The sequence below is a fragment of the Caloenas nicobarica genome, chromosome 4 (genome assembly GCF_036013445.1).
Source record: "Caloenas nicobarica isolate bCalNic1 chromosome 4, bCalNic1.hap1, whole genome shotgun sequence".
Classification (NCBI taxonomy): Eukaryota; Metazoa; Chordata; class Aves; order Columbiformes; family Columbidae; genus Caloenas; species Caloenas nicobarica.
The window spans coordinates 45,603,816-45,621,122 of NC_088248.1; the positions used below are offsets into that span (position 1 = coordinate 45,603,816).

Genomic DNA, 17,307 nt, shown 5'->3' on the forward strand with positions numbered 1-17,307 from the left:
TCTGGTACAGTGGGCAATGGATAGCACCATCTTGAGGCAGTGGGTTAAAAGGCTGGTGCATGGGACTCTTTTTCAGAGCTTTAAGAGATGAATTCCTTTCTGGAATGTCTGGAAGCAGCTCAGTAATAAGTCTGTGTAATATACTGTTATCGGGCAAGCTTCCCCTTCTTTTCTCAGCTTTAATTTGGTCACAGATGTCTTTAAGTGCAGAATCTAGTGCTTCAAATACAGACGACTTGCATTTTTTCTTTTCAGTTTGTTTTTTAGGAGCTGCACTTTTTTTCCTCCGGAAAGGCACTGGACTGACTAGGAACGCTATCTTAGAGAGGCCAGACTCTGCTTCCTGTCTCCTTGGATCTTCAGTGCTTTCTTGTTTAGCCCTTTCATGCTTTAGCATGGTGGTGAAGCGGGTGTAGGATGCTGGACATCGCCCTTTGCAGGAGCTGATGAGATGCCTGTGGTGGTGGTGGTGGTGGTGGTGGTGATGGCCTGATCCATAAAAGCTTTCAGACGATGTGAAGGAAAAGTGGTCAAAGTCACTTTCACTACAAAAGGATGAACCTTCTATCTGGATAAAGTCACTGACGTCAGAAACGACTCCATCCTGATCACTGTCTGAGAAATCCATATGCGATCGTTGTGGCTCATCGCTGGTCACTTCAATATGAATTGGCACCAGGGTTTTAGACTTGTAGCTCCGTTGTACCTGAGAGGGATGTCTGACTTGATTTTCTTCTTCCAGCAAGGATTCGATAGAAAATCGCCTCTTTGGACATAAGCCATTTTTAGGAGGCTCTAGTGTAACAGCTGACAACATTTCATCACCTAGGTTCGGCATGGATTTTGACTTCTGAATTAATTTTTCAAATTCAGATATTCTGGTTGGCACCATGTCTCTGGGCACCTCTTCAGTAGAAGACTCTCTCCAGCCTTGAAGAATACCTTTGTGCTGTTCCTTTTCATACTGCAGTATTCTGGACTTCACAGAACAAATCACCTCAGAATTCATCAAGTCCTTGCGATTGATGCGGTGCATCTTCTTGTACATTTTTAGGAAACCTGGGGCATCATGTGCAGACCTGTGACGAACTCTTGGCCTACCACTACCACGGCCCTCAGGAACGTAGGGAGAGGCCCAGTTCATTGAGCAAACTTCTTTGGAGTCCTCCTCACATAACAGAGAGCCCATGCTTTCAGACTTGGCCTGTGCATCGGGAAAGCTATCGCGATCATCTGTTAACAGATCATCGCAGCTACGGGATTTTATCTTTGGAGAAGCAGTTTCTTCTGTGCTGCTCCAGACTTCTGCATTTTGACGAGTCATTTGCCAGCCGTTCTTGTAGCTGATTGCTCTTCTTGAATCATTTGGAACAGCTAAATGTTGTCTGTATGTGCTACAGTATTCTAATTCATTTGAGGTGTTGTGGTTGTGAACTGAATAACTCAAAAGGGATGGATATACTTTGCTAATATCCCCACCTTTATAATCCATAGAGCAGCATGGTAAAAAAGAGACATTGCCAGGAATTAAAAGATTGAGAAAGTTGGAATTAACATCAGTATCAGAAAGGCCAGAAAAGAGACAGCAATTAATGCACCAATTATTATAGTTTAGGTCAGTACACACGTTGCTACAGCCTGGGGCAGCAGAGCTAATAAAAATGTACTCACAATAATTTGAACATCAACAATAATTCCTTATGAATTATGGAGCTGTTAATCCCTCTGCACCCCCTCTCCCCACCCAGGCCAAAGCAACATAAGAAAACAAGCATTAATACTGATTTTGAAGCAGGTCAACAGACAAGGAAATCTGCAAAGGATTTAAAGATGAAGCCAATCAAAAAATCTAGACCTCAGTCATATATTGACTTTTCCACCTCTGGATTCTGAAAGAAGTTGTTCAGAATTTTTGAGCTGGATAATGCTCAGAGTTCACAGCAACTGCATATTCTAAGATAATTAAGATAAAGATAATTCTTTATAAAAGATCAAATGGGAAATTTATCACAGTTTTTCATAGGTAGCCTCCTTATTCCCTGTGTGATAGCACTGAAGGGAGTGGTGTTTTCTACAGCTTACGGACGGTAAAAGAAGATGGCTGAGGAGCCACTACATGGGTGTAAAGCAAGATGTATCAGTTACTGAGCCTAAACAGCACATAGAAGAAACAATAGCCCTTAGATTAGCTTAACAAAGCCTGAGTTTTCAAGCAAGTTTTAAGACATTTTTAAGCATGTGCTAGGTCTAGAAGTCCCTATGAGACAAAGTTGGAACTGAGGCCTCATACTCATGCTGAACTTTCAAACATGGCAACATTCAGTTCAGGACACATTTCTAACAGCTCAATCTGCTCTCTATTAGAACAAGTTGAATCTCAATCAGAAGCTGAAACACTTGAGTTCAACATCAATACTGATCGAACAGCTTACAATGTGTTGCTTCTTTAACAAAATTGTTGATGTCAAGAAAAAGTAATGTCCTAGTAGGCTTCAAAATGCTGGGAGAGAAAGGAGTGACACAGCTAGGTCACCTTCCAAAAGTTAATTAGCTGTGGTAGATGTTCTTAAGGGAAAGATTTTCAAACACAGGAAGTTTTTAAGTCATAGCAAGTGCTCGTGATCAGTGATGTAGTCAAAGGTAAGTGCAGGTAAACAGAGTTTACCAACTTTTCACTGCCTGGCCTGGTACACTAAATGGCTGAGTTCATCTGGGTATAAAATACATTTACTGTTCCATCACTTTGCTCTTTAATATTCCTCACTGCTTTTCTTTGTCTGACACATTTTGTTGCAGCGTGGAAATTATGTTGTTTTCAGTGGGATTTGACTTTTATGAAGGTTTATACAGTTCCTAATGCAGCTATAGGCTGATTAGAAAGTATAGCTACAAAATACAGCAATTAATTGAATAATAATAACAGGAGGCATATTGTATACAATATTACTCTGTATGTTACTTCCAACATATGTTTTACTGGAAACCTTTTGTCTTGCTGAAAAAAACCCACCCAAAACTTCAAACTCAAACCAACGACTGATTCAGTTGTCTCTTTTCTGGAGAGACATGGGGAATAGTAATGGAACAGCGAGTTACTTGGAAAAAGAAGCTAGTTAGATTGTATAAGCTGTACTAAATACTTCAAGGATTTACAAAATCAAAAATCAGACTATGGATGTTTGCTTGATTAAATTAGGTCCTGATAACTGACAGTGTCTAAGACATCAGCTTTAGATTTGAAAGGTCTACTACTCTGGAAACACATCTTTAATCTTATATGCTATTTGTCTTGATTTAGTTTCTGTACATACTGAAACCAGTTTTAAAATCACAATAATCTAATAAGAAAGTAGTGGAGTTAATAAAACTTCATGGGATTATATCTAGTGGTACAAATCATAGTCTTCGTTTAGTCAACTTCCTTTTGTTAGAATAAGCAGTTGAAACTGGAAAATCCTTGTTACAAATCCAGCTTTTCAGCTTAGAATTATGCATGTAACAATAAACGAGTTAGGCTTTCAGGAAAGGCCCAAAGCTATTGCTTTGTATAGTAAATCTCCTAGCCAATTGCACTGAGCAGCAGTAAACATTTGCATTTACTACCAGTGTATTGTACAACATATCATGGGTAGTTCTGTGCTAACAAATACGCTCTCCTCTTACCTTTTGCTCGTGATGGAGATGAAGGAGACGAGCTAGTTAAAGGCTTTCTAAGGGTGGTACATGGGCCTTGCAGATCTGTACAGCCCAGACCAGCTCTGTTTGCGTTCTGGTCACTGTGCACCCTCTGATGACTTACAGCAGGTTCTGACTTCCTTCTCTTCCTGTAGTCACTCGCAGTACTTGCAGAACTACAGAAATAAGCAGTATTAGCAGCAGTCTAATTCTGAGAGCAGAATTCAGGAATTTAAAAAGTAAGCTCATAATTATATTATTGGTTTATAGATTAAACAATGGCAGAACAAATAGATCAAAAACATGTGAAGGGGAGAAGCTCTCATCTCAGACATCTTACAGCATATTTCACAGAGAAACACTGAATTTTTACAGAAAATTGCTATGTCATTTTCACAGCGAAGGCTTTGAAATAAATGCATCAAGTTTTTTAAGACTATTTTTTGCTACTAGAAGTTCAGTGCAAAGGTAGGAAAACGACAGAGACCGAGAACAGATGAGGTAGCACACTTGGGGAAACAGCGCTAGAAGTGCTGCCCGCAGTAAGGTTAAATGATGGATCGCTGCAGCTGAGAAGGAAGCTCAGGGATGTTAGTAGAAAGACCCAGAATACAGTATGACTTATTTTGAATGTAAATCGTTATTCCTCATAAAACGAAAGTAAGAATTGCACTTCAGGATCAAAAGATTAACGTCCTCTCCATGCATTGCTCTATTTTATCAGTAGCTCACAAGATGAATGTTAAAATCTGATTCTTAGCAACATCTGCTGGCGTCAGGTCACAAAGAAAACCCTCAAGCTGGATAATCTGTGTCTACTGAAATAATATATTGTATTTCTTACCTAGAGGGCCTGTCCAGGCCTTTTTCTGTTGAATAGCGATAGTATAAGGAAGTCTGTGAAAACAAATATAGGAATCTGTTATACACTTGTATTTGAAAAAAGGGTGACAATTTCTGCTTAGCATGTTTGATTAAGATTGTTACTCTGTGACAAATCCTATAAAAACAGACTATGATGATTACCATCCTGGACAGTCCGGCAGAGATACTGCAATATTTCATGAGAATAGTTATGCAGTTTTTACAAAGCATTACTAGATTTCATTTCATATTTCTACTTCAACAATTTTTTTTTCTTTTAAAGAACTACTAAATAATGATCCAAAGTCATGTTTCTCCATTCCCTTTTCAAAATAGATATGGAACAGCTGAAACAAACCTTTACTATAAAACCAAAAAAAAAAATCTGAAAAAAATTCCTTCATGCGGAAGTAAGGCCTGCAGAGCTCTTCCTCCCTCCCAATTACTCACCAAAACCCCACAGTCAATTATAGCCAGAAACTGTTGTAAATCTCGTGATGTTTGTGGCCAGTAGCTGACCACCTTATATTCCTGGTAAGAACAGTTCTTATCACAGAACATTAGTCATTGCTTGTGGAGTTACAGAGTTAGCTACTGCATGAATCCTGGAAGATGGAATGGAGTGCTGATCCATAATATTATTATTGATACAAAGTCAACCTTAAATGACCACTAATTGTAAGTCAATCATTTAATACATTTCAAGTCTGCAGCCAGAATTATGTAATACTACAATTTTGGTAACTAGGTATGGATCTAGAACGAACTGCATGGTCCCTGGGGTGTCTCTTCATGGTTACAAAGCAGTGTGCTTCAAAGGTTAAACTTGTTTTAAGTTCCTGACAGGTCATTTCAGAGCTAACCTGATGGACTGGAAATAGAACTATTATACAGCTTTGTAAGCTGCAGGAACTATTTTTCTCTCTATAGAAGCCTTCTAGACTTTTTCTCTGCATGGAAAAATCTTTACAGACTTTCCTCTGTACAGAAAGACTGTAGAAGTAATGGCACTCATGGCCTGTGTGAGTGCTTTTTTTGTTAGGTATTCTTTTTTTTTCCCGGTGATTTAAATTGCAAGTTCATGAATAGGACTTCACCCAGATATGTAAAGACACTTATGTATACTTCTAGAAGGCTCCTATAGTCTACAAATAATTGGGAACAGATTTCATGAGACTGTATACTTTAAATGACATTCTACAGTAACCGTTGAAACTACTTTTACAGGTGGGGCACTATAAAGAAAATATGATTGTTCAGTTAGAGCTATTTGTCAGTAGGCTTTAAGACCTGCACCCCATAGCAAGTGATCCTATCAAGACACTAACTGAAGATTTGACTTCTGGATTATACTGAAATTTATTATACTATGAGGCAGGGAGAACCGCACAAACATGATACAATATGGATCAAATGTTATCTAAAACTTGATTTAAGATCATTCAAATTTTCTCAGTAATTTTTAACTGTAGTTTATTTTAAATCACATTAAAAATCAGGTAAAACTTTCAGGCTTTTGGTAAGAATGGCAGCTGAGGCGTAAACAGTTAAAGCATTAATAATTCAAAGACTTTAAAGTTACTTTCAGACAAAATAAGTCCTTTACAAGTTAAGCGTTTTAAAATGTTTATTTTTTTCCAAAAAGAAATTTCTTCACTTTGTGGACAAGTATTCAAGTATTTCTTCTGTGTACCAGCAGAAGAAGGAGACTCGGGCTCACAGGTCACCTCTGCTAGAACTGTTGCATGAGGTGATACAAACATTTCAGATTAATTGCTACTGTGGTGTGTTTTTTGTTGTTGTTTGTTCGTTTTTGCACAGGAGCCAACCTCTTCCATTAGAGACTGGGCCAAGAGCATCTATCACATGATAGTGGCCAAACAGCCACGAGGCAGTGACTACGTTCCACTAGTTGTAATGGCCCTGGGTCTATACAGACCATGATGCAAATCCCAAGGGCGGTGTAGCTCCCCATTGCCTCCTATGGAAGGCAATGAGTAAATCACACAACTGAAAACAAACCACTATCCACAGCATTCCCCAGGCCATCAATAGTGTGTTAGTGATCAGCCTAAAACAGCATCAAGTATATGCCATGCCAAAACTGACTGCTGGGTTCCTACATGGCTTTTGCTTTCTGTCCCTTAAAATACTCTTTATCACCTTGAGTGTAACTTGCCCTTTTGCCCTTTCCTTGATGCCTTCTTTGAGGTTTTTTCTATATGAAAGATACTGTATGTTGCACATTCTACAAGACTATTTTTTTACCACAGGTACACGTTATTACATATAGACTGTATGGAGTTTATACCTTCTACCCACAGGCAGAGCCACACTGATATGGCAAACGAGGTGAAAGCTGACAATGGATACGGTTGGTTTTTACTGCCAAGAGTGGGTACCACTGTTTCTAGCTGTCCTATCAGCTCTTGGCCATATATTGACCCATGATCCCTCCAACCCACTTCCAGGTGGCCCAACAGAACACATCTCCCCAGCTGCCCCATCTCCAAAGCTAACTAGGCATCTTCCAAAATATTCAACGCTGCCCTACGTGGATAAAAGTTGCCAGACAAAAATAAATATTGGAGACAATCACCCCAAACTACCAAATACAGACTTTGTTGAATATTTTGATTCAGTTCTACTCAAAAAAGCAGATATATATTTACAATTAAGTCAATGTTTTAGCTGTTTTCATGCATCAAGGCTTTAATGGTGACTGAAAATGAAGTTAGGAAAAGCAGGCAAAAGTTATAAACAATAAACAGGCCTGTTTGCATGGTGGGTCTAATACTTTAACAAGTTATTTTGAAATTTCCCCCCCTGAAATATTTAATTTGCTGTAGTTTGTGAAGATTATTTATCATATTCAAAGATTTAAAAAGTTTCAAAGTAAAAGATAAATGTTTTTGTCAATTAAACAGAGGGAAAACCAGTATTACTTAATAGCTGTTTTGCCCAGATCTACTGAACATGCTAATATTTCAAATATAATGCTAATGCTTTTAGATTGTCGTCTTTGATATATCGAGTACTCTCAAGTATTAGTGAAGGCCTAGGAGCTTATTGTCTCAGAGAACTGGGCCCAAATTTCACAACCATGAGGTTTTTCCAGATTTATAGAGCTTGAAACCAAACCAGAGTAGCTTGCAAACAATTCACAATTTAAGGCCACGATTTGCATTAATTTTTGTAGAGACTACAGAAGATGAGAGTGAAATCATAAACATGAATGAAGTAAAGCCACCATATGAAGTAAAGCTGCCATTACAGGATGCACTGACTTTGGCCCTAACCCTCTAAAAATGGGGAGGGAACGGAGAAGGAACAACAGCCTGAATCTCTCCCACTCAGAGTAGGGCAGTGACAGCCCACTACCCAGCCTTCATGCGTTTTATTTAGAGTAATGACAGTGACTGTCAATCCTGCAGTTATAAATTTACAGCAGGATAATTAATTGCTGTATTTCCTGATTAGCAACCTTACTCATAAATACTTAATTGGAGAAATGATAGCTTAGCCACAAAGGCTTTCATTTGACATACAGAATTTGCAGTCTGATATTTTAATTAAAAAATCCTACTGTGCTGATGCATTAGTTGTGTCTGAAAGTAATGCACTTGCCCAACTCTGAAGAAGTGGGAATTTGTCAAAGAGTTAGAGACATATGGGCTGTTGTGTAATTCTGAGTGTTAATCTCTGAGACGTTTTGGGGATAAGGACTCACAGTTCCTAGGATACTAAGATCAACATCCAAATGCACTAGTGATCTGGAAAGATATGAAGACAAAGATACAATGATTGTGAATTAGAAATGCCTCATAGCTATGAGAAGGAAACCACTAAAGTTTAACAAACTGAAGACATAAATGAGCACTCCAACCCTTCTTCCCAAGACAATCATCTGAACAAGAATCATTCATTTACCTCATTGGAAACACCAGAAGAATTGTCTCGAACATAGTCCAAAAGCTTTTTAGGTGGCTGCATCATAAAATCAGAAGTGTAGAGATGAAATGGAGTAGAATCAATGGCAGCAAGGAATGAAACATGTGGAGAAGGTGACACAGTTAGAAACTAAGTGTTGACAACATCAGATACGAAGAGTGACACGCATGGGTAGAATGGAAGGAAGAATGTGTTACAATATTTTTAAAATTATAAGCATCATAATGAAATGTTAGTAACTTTAGCTGGTAAAATTTACAACTGGAATAGTTGAACCAATACTAGCAGTTTTTAATACTGATGAGACAGAAGAGTGTAAAGCATCACAGTTATGTTCTGCTGGGGAAATCTCAATATACTTTATCTTACAGGAGACACTACTCCCAATTTATCATTATCAGTAAATTATTGTTGACATATAGTTCATCAGAAGAATGTATCTGGACTGTTTCTGCCCACCTAGAGAGAGAAATGACAAAATAGCTTGAATGGCTAGATAAAAGGAGATAAAAGGTAATCAGTAAAATGTGATACATTATAGACCACCGGATAACAAATTAAACCCAGATACTTTTTTTTTTTTTAAATTTTCAGGTGGTGTTCAATGGGTAATTTTTTTAAATGTTACAATTGAAAAATTAAAATTTTTTAAAAATGCATGTAGTTTGCTTTCTCTTCTGCTCTCACTGAGGTAACTGGGAGTTCTGATTTTGGCTATGCCTGCAAAAAGGGACGGAGGTACCTGGTTCCCAGAGCACCCCCAGGACTTTGTGACAAGCGCTCGGGCTCCTCACGTAGCCCGGCATGCCAGTAATTATCATGCTGAGAGGGCTCCAATGAATCGCAGGCTAACAGGGAAAGATAAGAACGGGAATGTTTTAAACCCTGATGCTCTCTGGCTCAAATGCCATGTCTATTTGGGATTTCCTGCCTGTCAGCAGGTGCTTTTGGTATTTTTCTGCAAGCTGCCCAGGGTCCTGGGGAGCTATGAGAATACTTAACCAGATTGAGGGAATGCTTGCGTTTACTTCCTTCCTTTTCTGAGGAGATTTGAACGCACATTTTCCACCTCTCTGGAAAATACTGTAACCACTGGGTTAGACATTCTTCTGTGATGAAGACATTTGTCATCATTTTTCCTAAAGATGTTAGAGTGCACAGGCAAGAATTTGAGCCAGAGAGGGTGTGCGCAAAAGCAAGAGCAGGTGCATCTCCAACCTTGTCATTAAGGCACTGTACAGGCAGCAAGGGAGACCTCGGGCTCATCTTCCTTTGAGGACAACTATACTGTTTTATCCTTGTATAAAATATATAAACAGCCTTTGGTGCTCACATCCAATTAAGCCTGTGGTGTTTGCAGAAGAATTGTGAGTGCCTAGGCAACCAAAGGTGGAAAACTGAGGTATCTCTGACATGTAGGTGTTTCAACCAAATGGAGATTTTTAGGTTTATAATTTTAAACATAAATGCTTGCAGTAGGACTAAGGTAGCATCTGCTTGCCTGAGTCTTTTTTTTGGATGTGGCTCTTTGTGAAAATTGGAGCAGAACTGGTCTCTTTCTTCTAGCATGTGTCCAGCTTGAAAACAAAGCAAACCTGTATCTCTCTGTTCAGGTGCAAAATATGCATTCTGAATGTATGCATATAATAGAGAAAAAAATCAGTATTTACTGCTATAAGCAATTTTTATATGGCTGCATGCATTTAAATTTAGCCACCTTCCTTCAGGTAAACGACATGATTTGTAACTTAGCATCTCTAATGCAAACTGACATGTTTTTCTGTTCTGAAAGATTGTTCAAAACCAATCCAGCCAAATGCAAAAGACTTAGGGAGACTAGTAAACATCCCTGTTTAATATGCAATTTGTCTTGCTCTCTAAATATTTATGCACTGCTATTTGTCTAATATGTAGTCTGTATTAAAGCTATTAAAGCCACTACTCTGGCAACTTAAGGGTCCACTTGAAAAATAATAGTTATATGCATGAGGTGACTTTATTGACCTTTCTCAAAAAAAAAACCCCAATATTAACTTTACTGGCATATTTTTGCTGAATTTGGTAATTTGCAAATTCCTCGTTATAAAAATATTTTTCCTAATGTTTAAATATTAATATTCTGTCCTCACTTACCGGACGTCCAAACTCCAGTTCTGAAAAGAATTTATACCAGGGTTCGTTTTCTAAATCTAAGTCATCTGGGTTTATGCGATCAGTCTGGAGCAGTTGTGAAGGAAAAGGGAAGGAAAAGGCACACACTGAGCAAAGTGCTAGAAATGCCATGTCACCTTAACAACAAACACACACAAACACAAAACAAATATGGGGAAAGGAATGGAATAATATCAAAGAATGAAGATGGTATTTAAGAATGAGAATATTCTTGTTCAAGAGCTGTCATTGACTGGTAGCTTTACTACTTTTCTTTTCGTTGCTGTTCTTCCAATGACTGGAAGATATTAAACATTTTAAAATTACTCTTTTAAAGCTAAGAGGGCTCTTTGACCACTTCTGTAAACATCACTGCATTACTTTAGTAGCATTAAATGTACTTAAGATTCCTTGTTAAGAAGATGATTGTCATCTTCAGCATAGGCAAGAAATTGCCCATATGATCAGCAATGAAGACATAATTTTCTAAGTATTGCTTTTGGTCATTCCTTGTCTTCTCACAAAGCATGTTAATTCTGGATCTTGCTGTACTGAAGCAAGCGCTGAGCAGAGATAAAGAATATGCATCATGCAGGCATGACTGTAGTAAAAAGCCACTTCAGCATATGAAATAAAACTGGTATATTTTAAATCGTATGGTCAAAGGTAGGGAACAAAAAATTATGCATTCCATATTTGTTTTAGCAGTATTTTGTAATGCTTTATCTCCCACAGCCTTGTTGACATAATGAAGCATTTTTTTGCACAGTGAAATACATTGTTTTCATCTGAAAATTCTCACAGCAAAGAGATAAGGAGCAATCGAAGACTGCGTTAACAAAATTTTTCAATGAACAGAAGAGTAATTGACAGATTTATTCAAGTAGCATGAAAACATGACAGTGCAAAACAGTAGAGCTCCCAGTGGGATATCTAATCAACTGTAAACTTGGCTGCATTAATTATTTTCTAAATAACTCCAGTTCCTTTGTAAGATCTGACGTAAGCTGTCACGCAGCACAGAATTACAGTGAAGTGCTGGCTTAAAGATCTCTGAAACAGATGAAAGCCTCTTGTTAAAGATATTTAAGAGTTTAAAATTTGTCCTCCACAACTGTAATTAGCAGAACTTAGACACTAATTATGGTGTGACCTAGAAAGCAATATTCAAAGAAGAAGATGGGGTCCTGCTTTCTGCAAGAGATAACGCCATACTCCTGACCATTTCAGGTAATTAAACATCTTACAGCACTTTTTCTTGCTGCCTTTGATGTTACTGCAGCAGACAGCCAACTTTGCTCTATTGAAAGGTCAACAACCCTTTTGAACTACCTCGGTCCTTGCATACCTATAAGCTGTTCATGCAATATCTGGACACCAACTGTCATTGTATAGATTTATCTTCACAATGTCCCTTTCAAGTAAGGGAAGGATTATTCCTGGGAACAGCATGGGAAGTGAATGCCAGTGATGAACAACTTGCTGGTGCTCCATAGCAGGGTTTGGAGTGAAGCTGCTCTGAAGCTTTGCACTTGCATTTGCACCACCCACAGACATAATTCATTTACAGTTTGAACCGCAGAGGGCAGCAAACAAAAAGAAACTGAGCACTAAAGCCTGTAAGTTCACTGCTGCCCGGCAGTGTAGGGAGAACTGCATTCCCTGTGCTACCGAGATCAATACACAGGCAATTGATTTCACTTGGCATTCAGATTCAATTTTGCTGATGGACCTTTTTCTATTATCTCTTCTTCTAAGTGACTTAAATGAATAAATCATTTTGACTTAAGAAAACTGATCTTGGCTTGTTCTCACAAAGTATCTCCCAAACTGCTTGACTAAAGGGTAAAAGCAATAAGAGGGTAAATTCCCTTTTTATGACTTGTCAGTCAGTAAAGTCATGTTCCTATACTCTTATCCTTAATCTAGTCATCCAGCAACATTTTTTTAACTTGCCTAAAATATACCGCTAAAGACCAGTAAGTACCTTGGCTTGTTTTGCCATTTTCATCAGATAGATGGTCAACACAGCACCTGTATCAACATACTCAAGTATAAAAGAACACCGGTGCTGTTTTTTTAAAAAAATACATCTATAGCGTTGCACGCAGGTTTGCCTGTACTTGATTTGATATATACAGGTAGACATTCACAGGTAATAATCAAAACTGTGCATTTAAACTGGTGAGTTAAATGGTTCTTATATGATCTGCATGGTCAAATTAATATTTTGCATTTGCAAGTTCAGAGACCATCCTGAAGCCTCTTTGGAACAATGGACTGAGATATTTGTTGTCTATTTGGCTTTGGCATTTTGTCTTACATCAGCTCTGAAGAAGTTTGCCCTTTTTTTCCCCTACCAGACTGACTTAGTCTCTCCATATCTTTATCATAAAACATACTTTTTAAAGTCACGCCAAAACATACCTCTATGTGGAATTCCTTATTTCATTTAAAAACACACTGAGAAAATTTTTTTAGTTGACAAAGTGTTCCTCAAGTAACTCAACTAACCCTGAGCAAAATATTTTGATAACCAGCTTGAGATATCAAAGGTGATCAAACTTGCATATTCTAAAGGAAACATCAAATTTTCCACTACAGTAAAAAGAACCAAAAACCCAAACAAGCAACAACAAAAGCCACAACCACCACCAAACAAGAGATATGCATCATAGTGCAAGCCCAACCTATTTCTGCTGTTTGACAAAACAGTAATGTTTTTCAGTTTATTCTGGTCATAAAATACTCTTGTATATAAACTCAGTAGAAAAATTGTATACTGAACATGTATAAAAAAATCTAGAATTAAATTTAACCTGAAAGGAAACACTGATTTTAAGAAACAAATCTGTGGTTCATATGATATTAGAGAAAAAGAAGAGCGCTGTATTGATTTGCAGACACTGGAGACACGTTCCTCAGAACAACTTATGTACCACCTCACAAAATGGAAACATCTTATGGGACGAAAGCAGCTGCCGCCTCATTGCTTGGAAGACTATTCAACACCTTAATGTCACTGAGTCTTAGTTGTAATCTCAAGGCACCAGCCCCAAGCCCCTCCTTGTTGTTGATGTTTTATACCCCTACAAGTTCAAATTACACAAGTACAACATTGATTTCCTGTCTCATGACAGAAGGCGGCTACATGATACTGCACCTTGAAATTACACTCATCTTTTTATATCCATAACAAAGATAATAATCTATCCCTAACCAATCTAGCCATTTAATGTCTATTACTAGGTCATTTTTTTAGATTATTTCTTACATCTTTTGATCCACTGAATGAGGATTTGCTGAATAATATTTCCCACTAAATGTTAGTTTTACATTGAATGCCATTTTATTATTTTCTTTCCATATTTCTAATTTCCACATTAATCATAACAGATTCCAGTGTAGTATCAATGTCAATAACGGGAATGGTGATTTTTCAAACCTCATCTGTCCTGTTTAGTATCATATAAGGTAGCTGCAAATTTCAGCAAAAAAATTTAAGATTTGGAGTGCTGGAGAAATCCCCTTTGACTATTTTGGCTTTAGCAACACTGATACAGAAAGAATTTTTACTTCAAATGTTACAAATGTCCATATTTTACAATATTAATAAACTATTTATTTTTCTATTGGGTATTTTGATTAATATTTTCTTTCAGCATTATCAGAACAATTCAAAATCAAATATTTTGAGATTATCAAGACGAAAGACAACTCATGCAATAGTGACACAATTAAGAATTTGAAGTTTTCATCTGACTTTGGAACTAATACAATGTTTTCAGATGTCAGCTTTTCTTAGACACACAGCAAAATCATTTTACTTTGCTGACCACCATTTAACAAGTTGTGAGTTGTACTTCCCACGTCCCATTCAATGAACACAAGGATAGTAAACGCTTTAGTGAAACTAAGTCTTTCTCTTTTTGTAACACAGTCCAAACGAAGCTGAACATCATCTTTTCAACAGCAGCAATTCCACACTGATAAAACTGTCATAGCTTAGGCCAACTGTTTTTATATTAGTTAATAATATTACACCAGTGTCAGCACGACTTTCACCTTTTGTATTCTACATCAACTCCTGCTATCCAATCTTTTATACCTCTGAACTATAAATAAAAAAAAAATTTCTCCATTCTGTCCATGAATATTATTTCCTTAGCTTTTAAAATTTATTCTATGAGGAACTCCGTCCTTTTATTTACAACAGCTAAATCTAAAATTCTAGTCTAAGCTTCAGATGATAAAAGTGTGATCTTGCCCTTGACTGGTGCTGCTCAGTAAGTACAATGTGACTAAAGTTTTTCTGCATGCAAATATTTTAAGGACCAAACAAAGCTCCAAATCCAACGTCTTGATTGAGAACAACAAAAATAAAATGCATAAGGCAGGTTAAAAAAAAGTCTTCAGGAACAGTCAGCAAATCTCACTTTTCTGTAATTTCAGTTGTTTGGTAAAATTGAAAAATTGTATCTATGATCATAGTCATCAGCACTGCAATTCTTATATTTTTTTTTCCACATTACATTAGTAGAAAAAGTAATTTATTAGAAAAGTGGGGCCATTCTTGAAACATCACTGTAATTTTCTTATTTTTTAACTTGAATCTGCTATTATTCTTTGGCATTGGGAAGGCTGGCAAATGACCTCAGTGTGTATAATGGAGCCATGGCAATCAAAAAAAGTGCTCACAACAAATGCCATCACTTTTAAAATAAAATTATTTGTTAAGTTCAGCTTCACAATTAATACTAAATCCCATTAAAATACATTGGTTTACTAGCAGTTCATCTAGAAATGCCTCTCTCCTCTTCCAAAAATGCATCAGTTCTGCAAGAACTTAATTTCACAGAAACACAGCTTAGTACTTTCTAGCTAACAGAAATTCTATTCCTGCAAAGACCACAAAAACACAAGGGAAAGGTGCCTAGTACAGGTGTTTCACACTGCAGACATACTACATATTCTGGAATTCGATTATTTGCTTTATTTCTTTAAATTAGTAAAATAGATTATGTGAACAACCCTGTAATACAGAAGCAAATAATAATCCAGTATGGATCACATAAACCCCTTCTTCGAATCCCTCAACAATTTCAACCTCAAAGTTAAAGCCCAAGAAAAGAAAACATTGGCATTGATACGTAACAGTTTTCCTAAAATAAGTATTGCGATAGCACAGAGGTAAGTTAAGAAAGGCTGGGTGAACGTGTCTTTCAGCAAAGGAAGAGTTTGGTTAACGGTCATTTTGCATGCATTAAGTCTAGCTTTGTCAGACAAGCTTGTGAAAAAACCCACAATTGCAGTCTTTATTCAGAAAGCAGGAATAAAGACTTCTAATTACATGTTAGTCTACACGCAGTAATCACAGAGTAACTGAGGCTGAGCAGGACCTCCAGAGGTCATCTAGTCCAATCTCCTGCTAAAATCAGGCCTAACTAGGTCAGGTTGCTCAGGGCTGTGTCTGGGTGAGTCTTGATCACCTCCAGAAATGGAGATTCCACCACATCTCTGGGCAACCTTGATGAGTATTTGACCACAAGCTCCTTAAGTGTACAATGAGGCACATCCGCAAATGCGAATATTTTTATGCATTAATTCATCAGGTAGCATTTGTGCTGTTAATACGACTGAAAATGAATGGTGGACATGCATGAAAACTAGAAAAAGCAGTTTCCACTAATCCACAGTTCTGCTCATCATCCATTAGGTTTGCCAAGTGGTGATTTCCTGGAAATAACAGCAAATCTAAGTCTAGCAAATAAGCCAAACTCACATTTTCAACACAACCATCAGGAAAGAGCAAAGACAAATTGCTGCAAAATTATATTTGTGAAAGAACCTTCAATATTCATCGAAGTGGTTATAATCAGTAGTACATAATAAAAAGATGACCTCTCACCAGATCTCTTTACTGTATTACCCATGTCACTTCTGTGTCTTACCGGTCTTTCATGTTCAAGGATTGATGACTTTCCCGGCTCATATTCAAAAATACTTCTTGGCTCAGAACGGAACTTGCGGGTATCTACCTTTCTGTCAGGGGGATCCCAGTCATTTCTAAAAAACAAATACAAGCAATTGAGTTAACTGACTGTCATCATCATCTGCTTTACAGCTCCGTGCAAGAGAAAAACGCAGAACCAAATGCATTTCAGTACTGTTTCTCTTTTCAAATTTCAGCCATGAAATGTCTGGCCTAGAATCCCAATGTTTTAACCACTGTGACATCGTAACCTGTTTACAGCAGGTATAATCAGTACAGCAGGAGGAGTATTAGGGATGTCCAGAAGATGTGATCACTCACACTTTTGTTATAACTGGTAGATGAGTTTAAAATCTTCCCTGATTCACTGTGTCAAAATATCATGACACACCTTCTCAAACTGCAAATTTCCTATACTTGTTTTATGCACTATACTAATATAGGCAGGTGGTAGATATTTTTGTCATCACGCTATATGATGCAAGTCCATACTGAAAAAGCGACAAAATTTTCTGAGACAAAAAATGAGGAATTATTTTTAAAGTGTGAAAATCTAATAGATGCTCTTTATCCTGATGTGTAGTAGATCTGCTCCTGAATATCCTTGTAAGCAGTATCCAGTTTCCTTGGAAATTCGAATAGGTAAACAAGACCAACTATTTGGCAGTTGATTT

The 17,307-nt window shown here is 37.4% G+C and overlaps 1 protein-coding gene and 1 long non-coding RNA gene across 20 annotated transcripts in view; one reads left to right on the forward strand and one right to left on the reverse strand.

Annotated features, from left to right (window-relative positions):
- Window positions 1–12,313, forward strand: part of LOC135988611 (uncharacterized) — a 51,811-nt gene extending 39,498 nt beyond the window's left edge. The window contains exon 3 of the long non-coding RNA XR_010606179.1: window positions 256–12,313. This is a non-coding gene — a long non-coding RNA (uncharacterized LOC135988611). The remainder of the gene's footprint in view (window positions 1–255) is intronic.
- Window positions 1–17,307, reverse strand: part of LOC135988609 (sorbin and SH3 domain-containing protein 2-like) — a 158,212-nt gene that overhangs the window by 25,786 nt on the left and 115,119 nt on the right. For 13 of the 19 annotated variants that reach the window (XM_065634687.1, XM_065634695.1, XM_065634694.1 and 10 more), the window contains 5 exons: window positions 16,593–16,707; window positions 10,624–10,707; window positions 8,470–8,526; window positions 4,520–4,572; window positions 3,664–3,851 (listed from right to left, as the gene is read on the reverse strand). In XM_065634687.1, the coding sequence (XP_065490759.1) occupies window positions 3,664–3,851; window positions 4,520–4,572; window positions 8,470–8,526; window positions 10,624–10,707; window positions 16,593–16,707 (497 nt within the window). The remainder of the gene's footprint in view (window positions 1–3,663; window positions 3,852–4,519; window positions 4,573–8,469; window positions 8,527–10,623; window positions 10,708–16,592; window positions 16,708–17,307) is intronic. The other 6 variants (XM_065634698.1, XM_065634692.1, XM_065634697.1 and 3 more) reach the window with 2 other exon arrangements.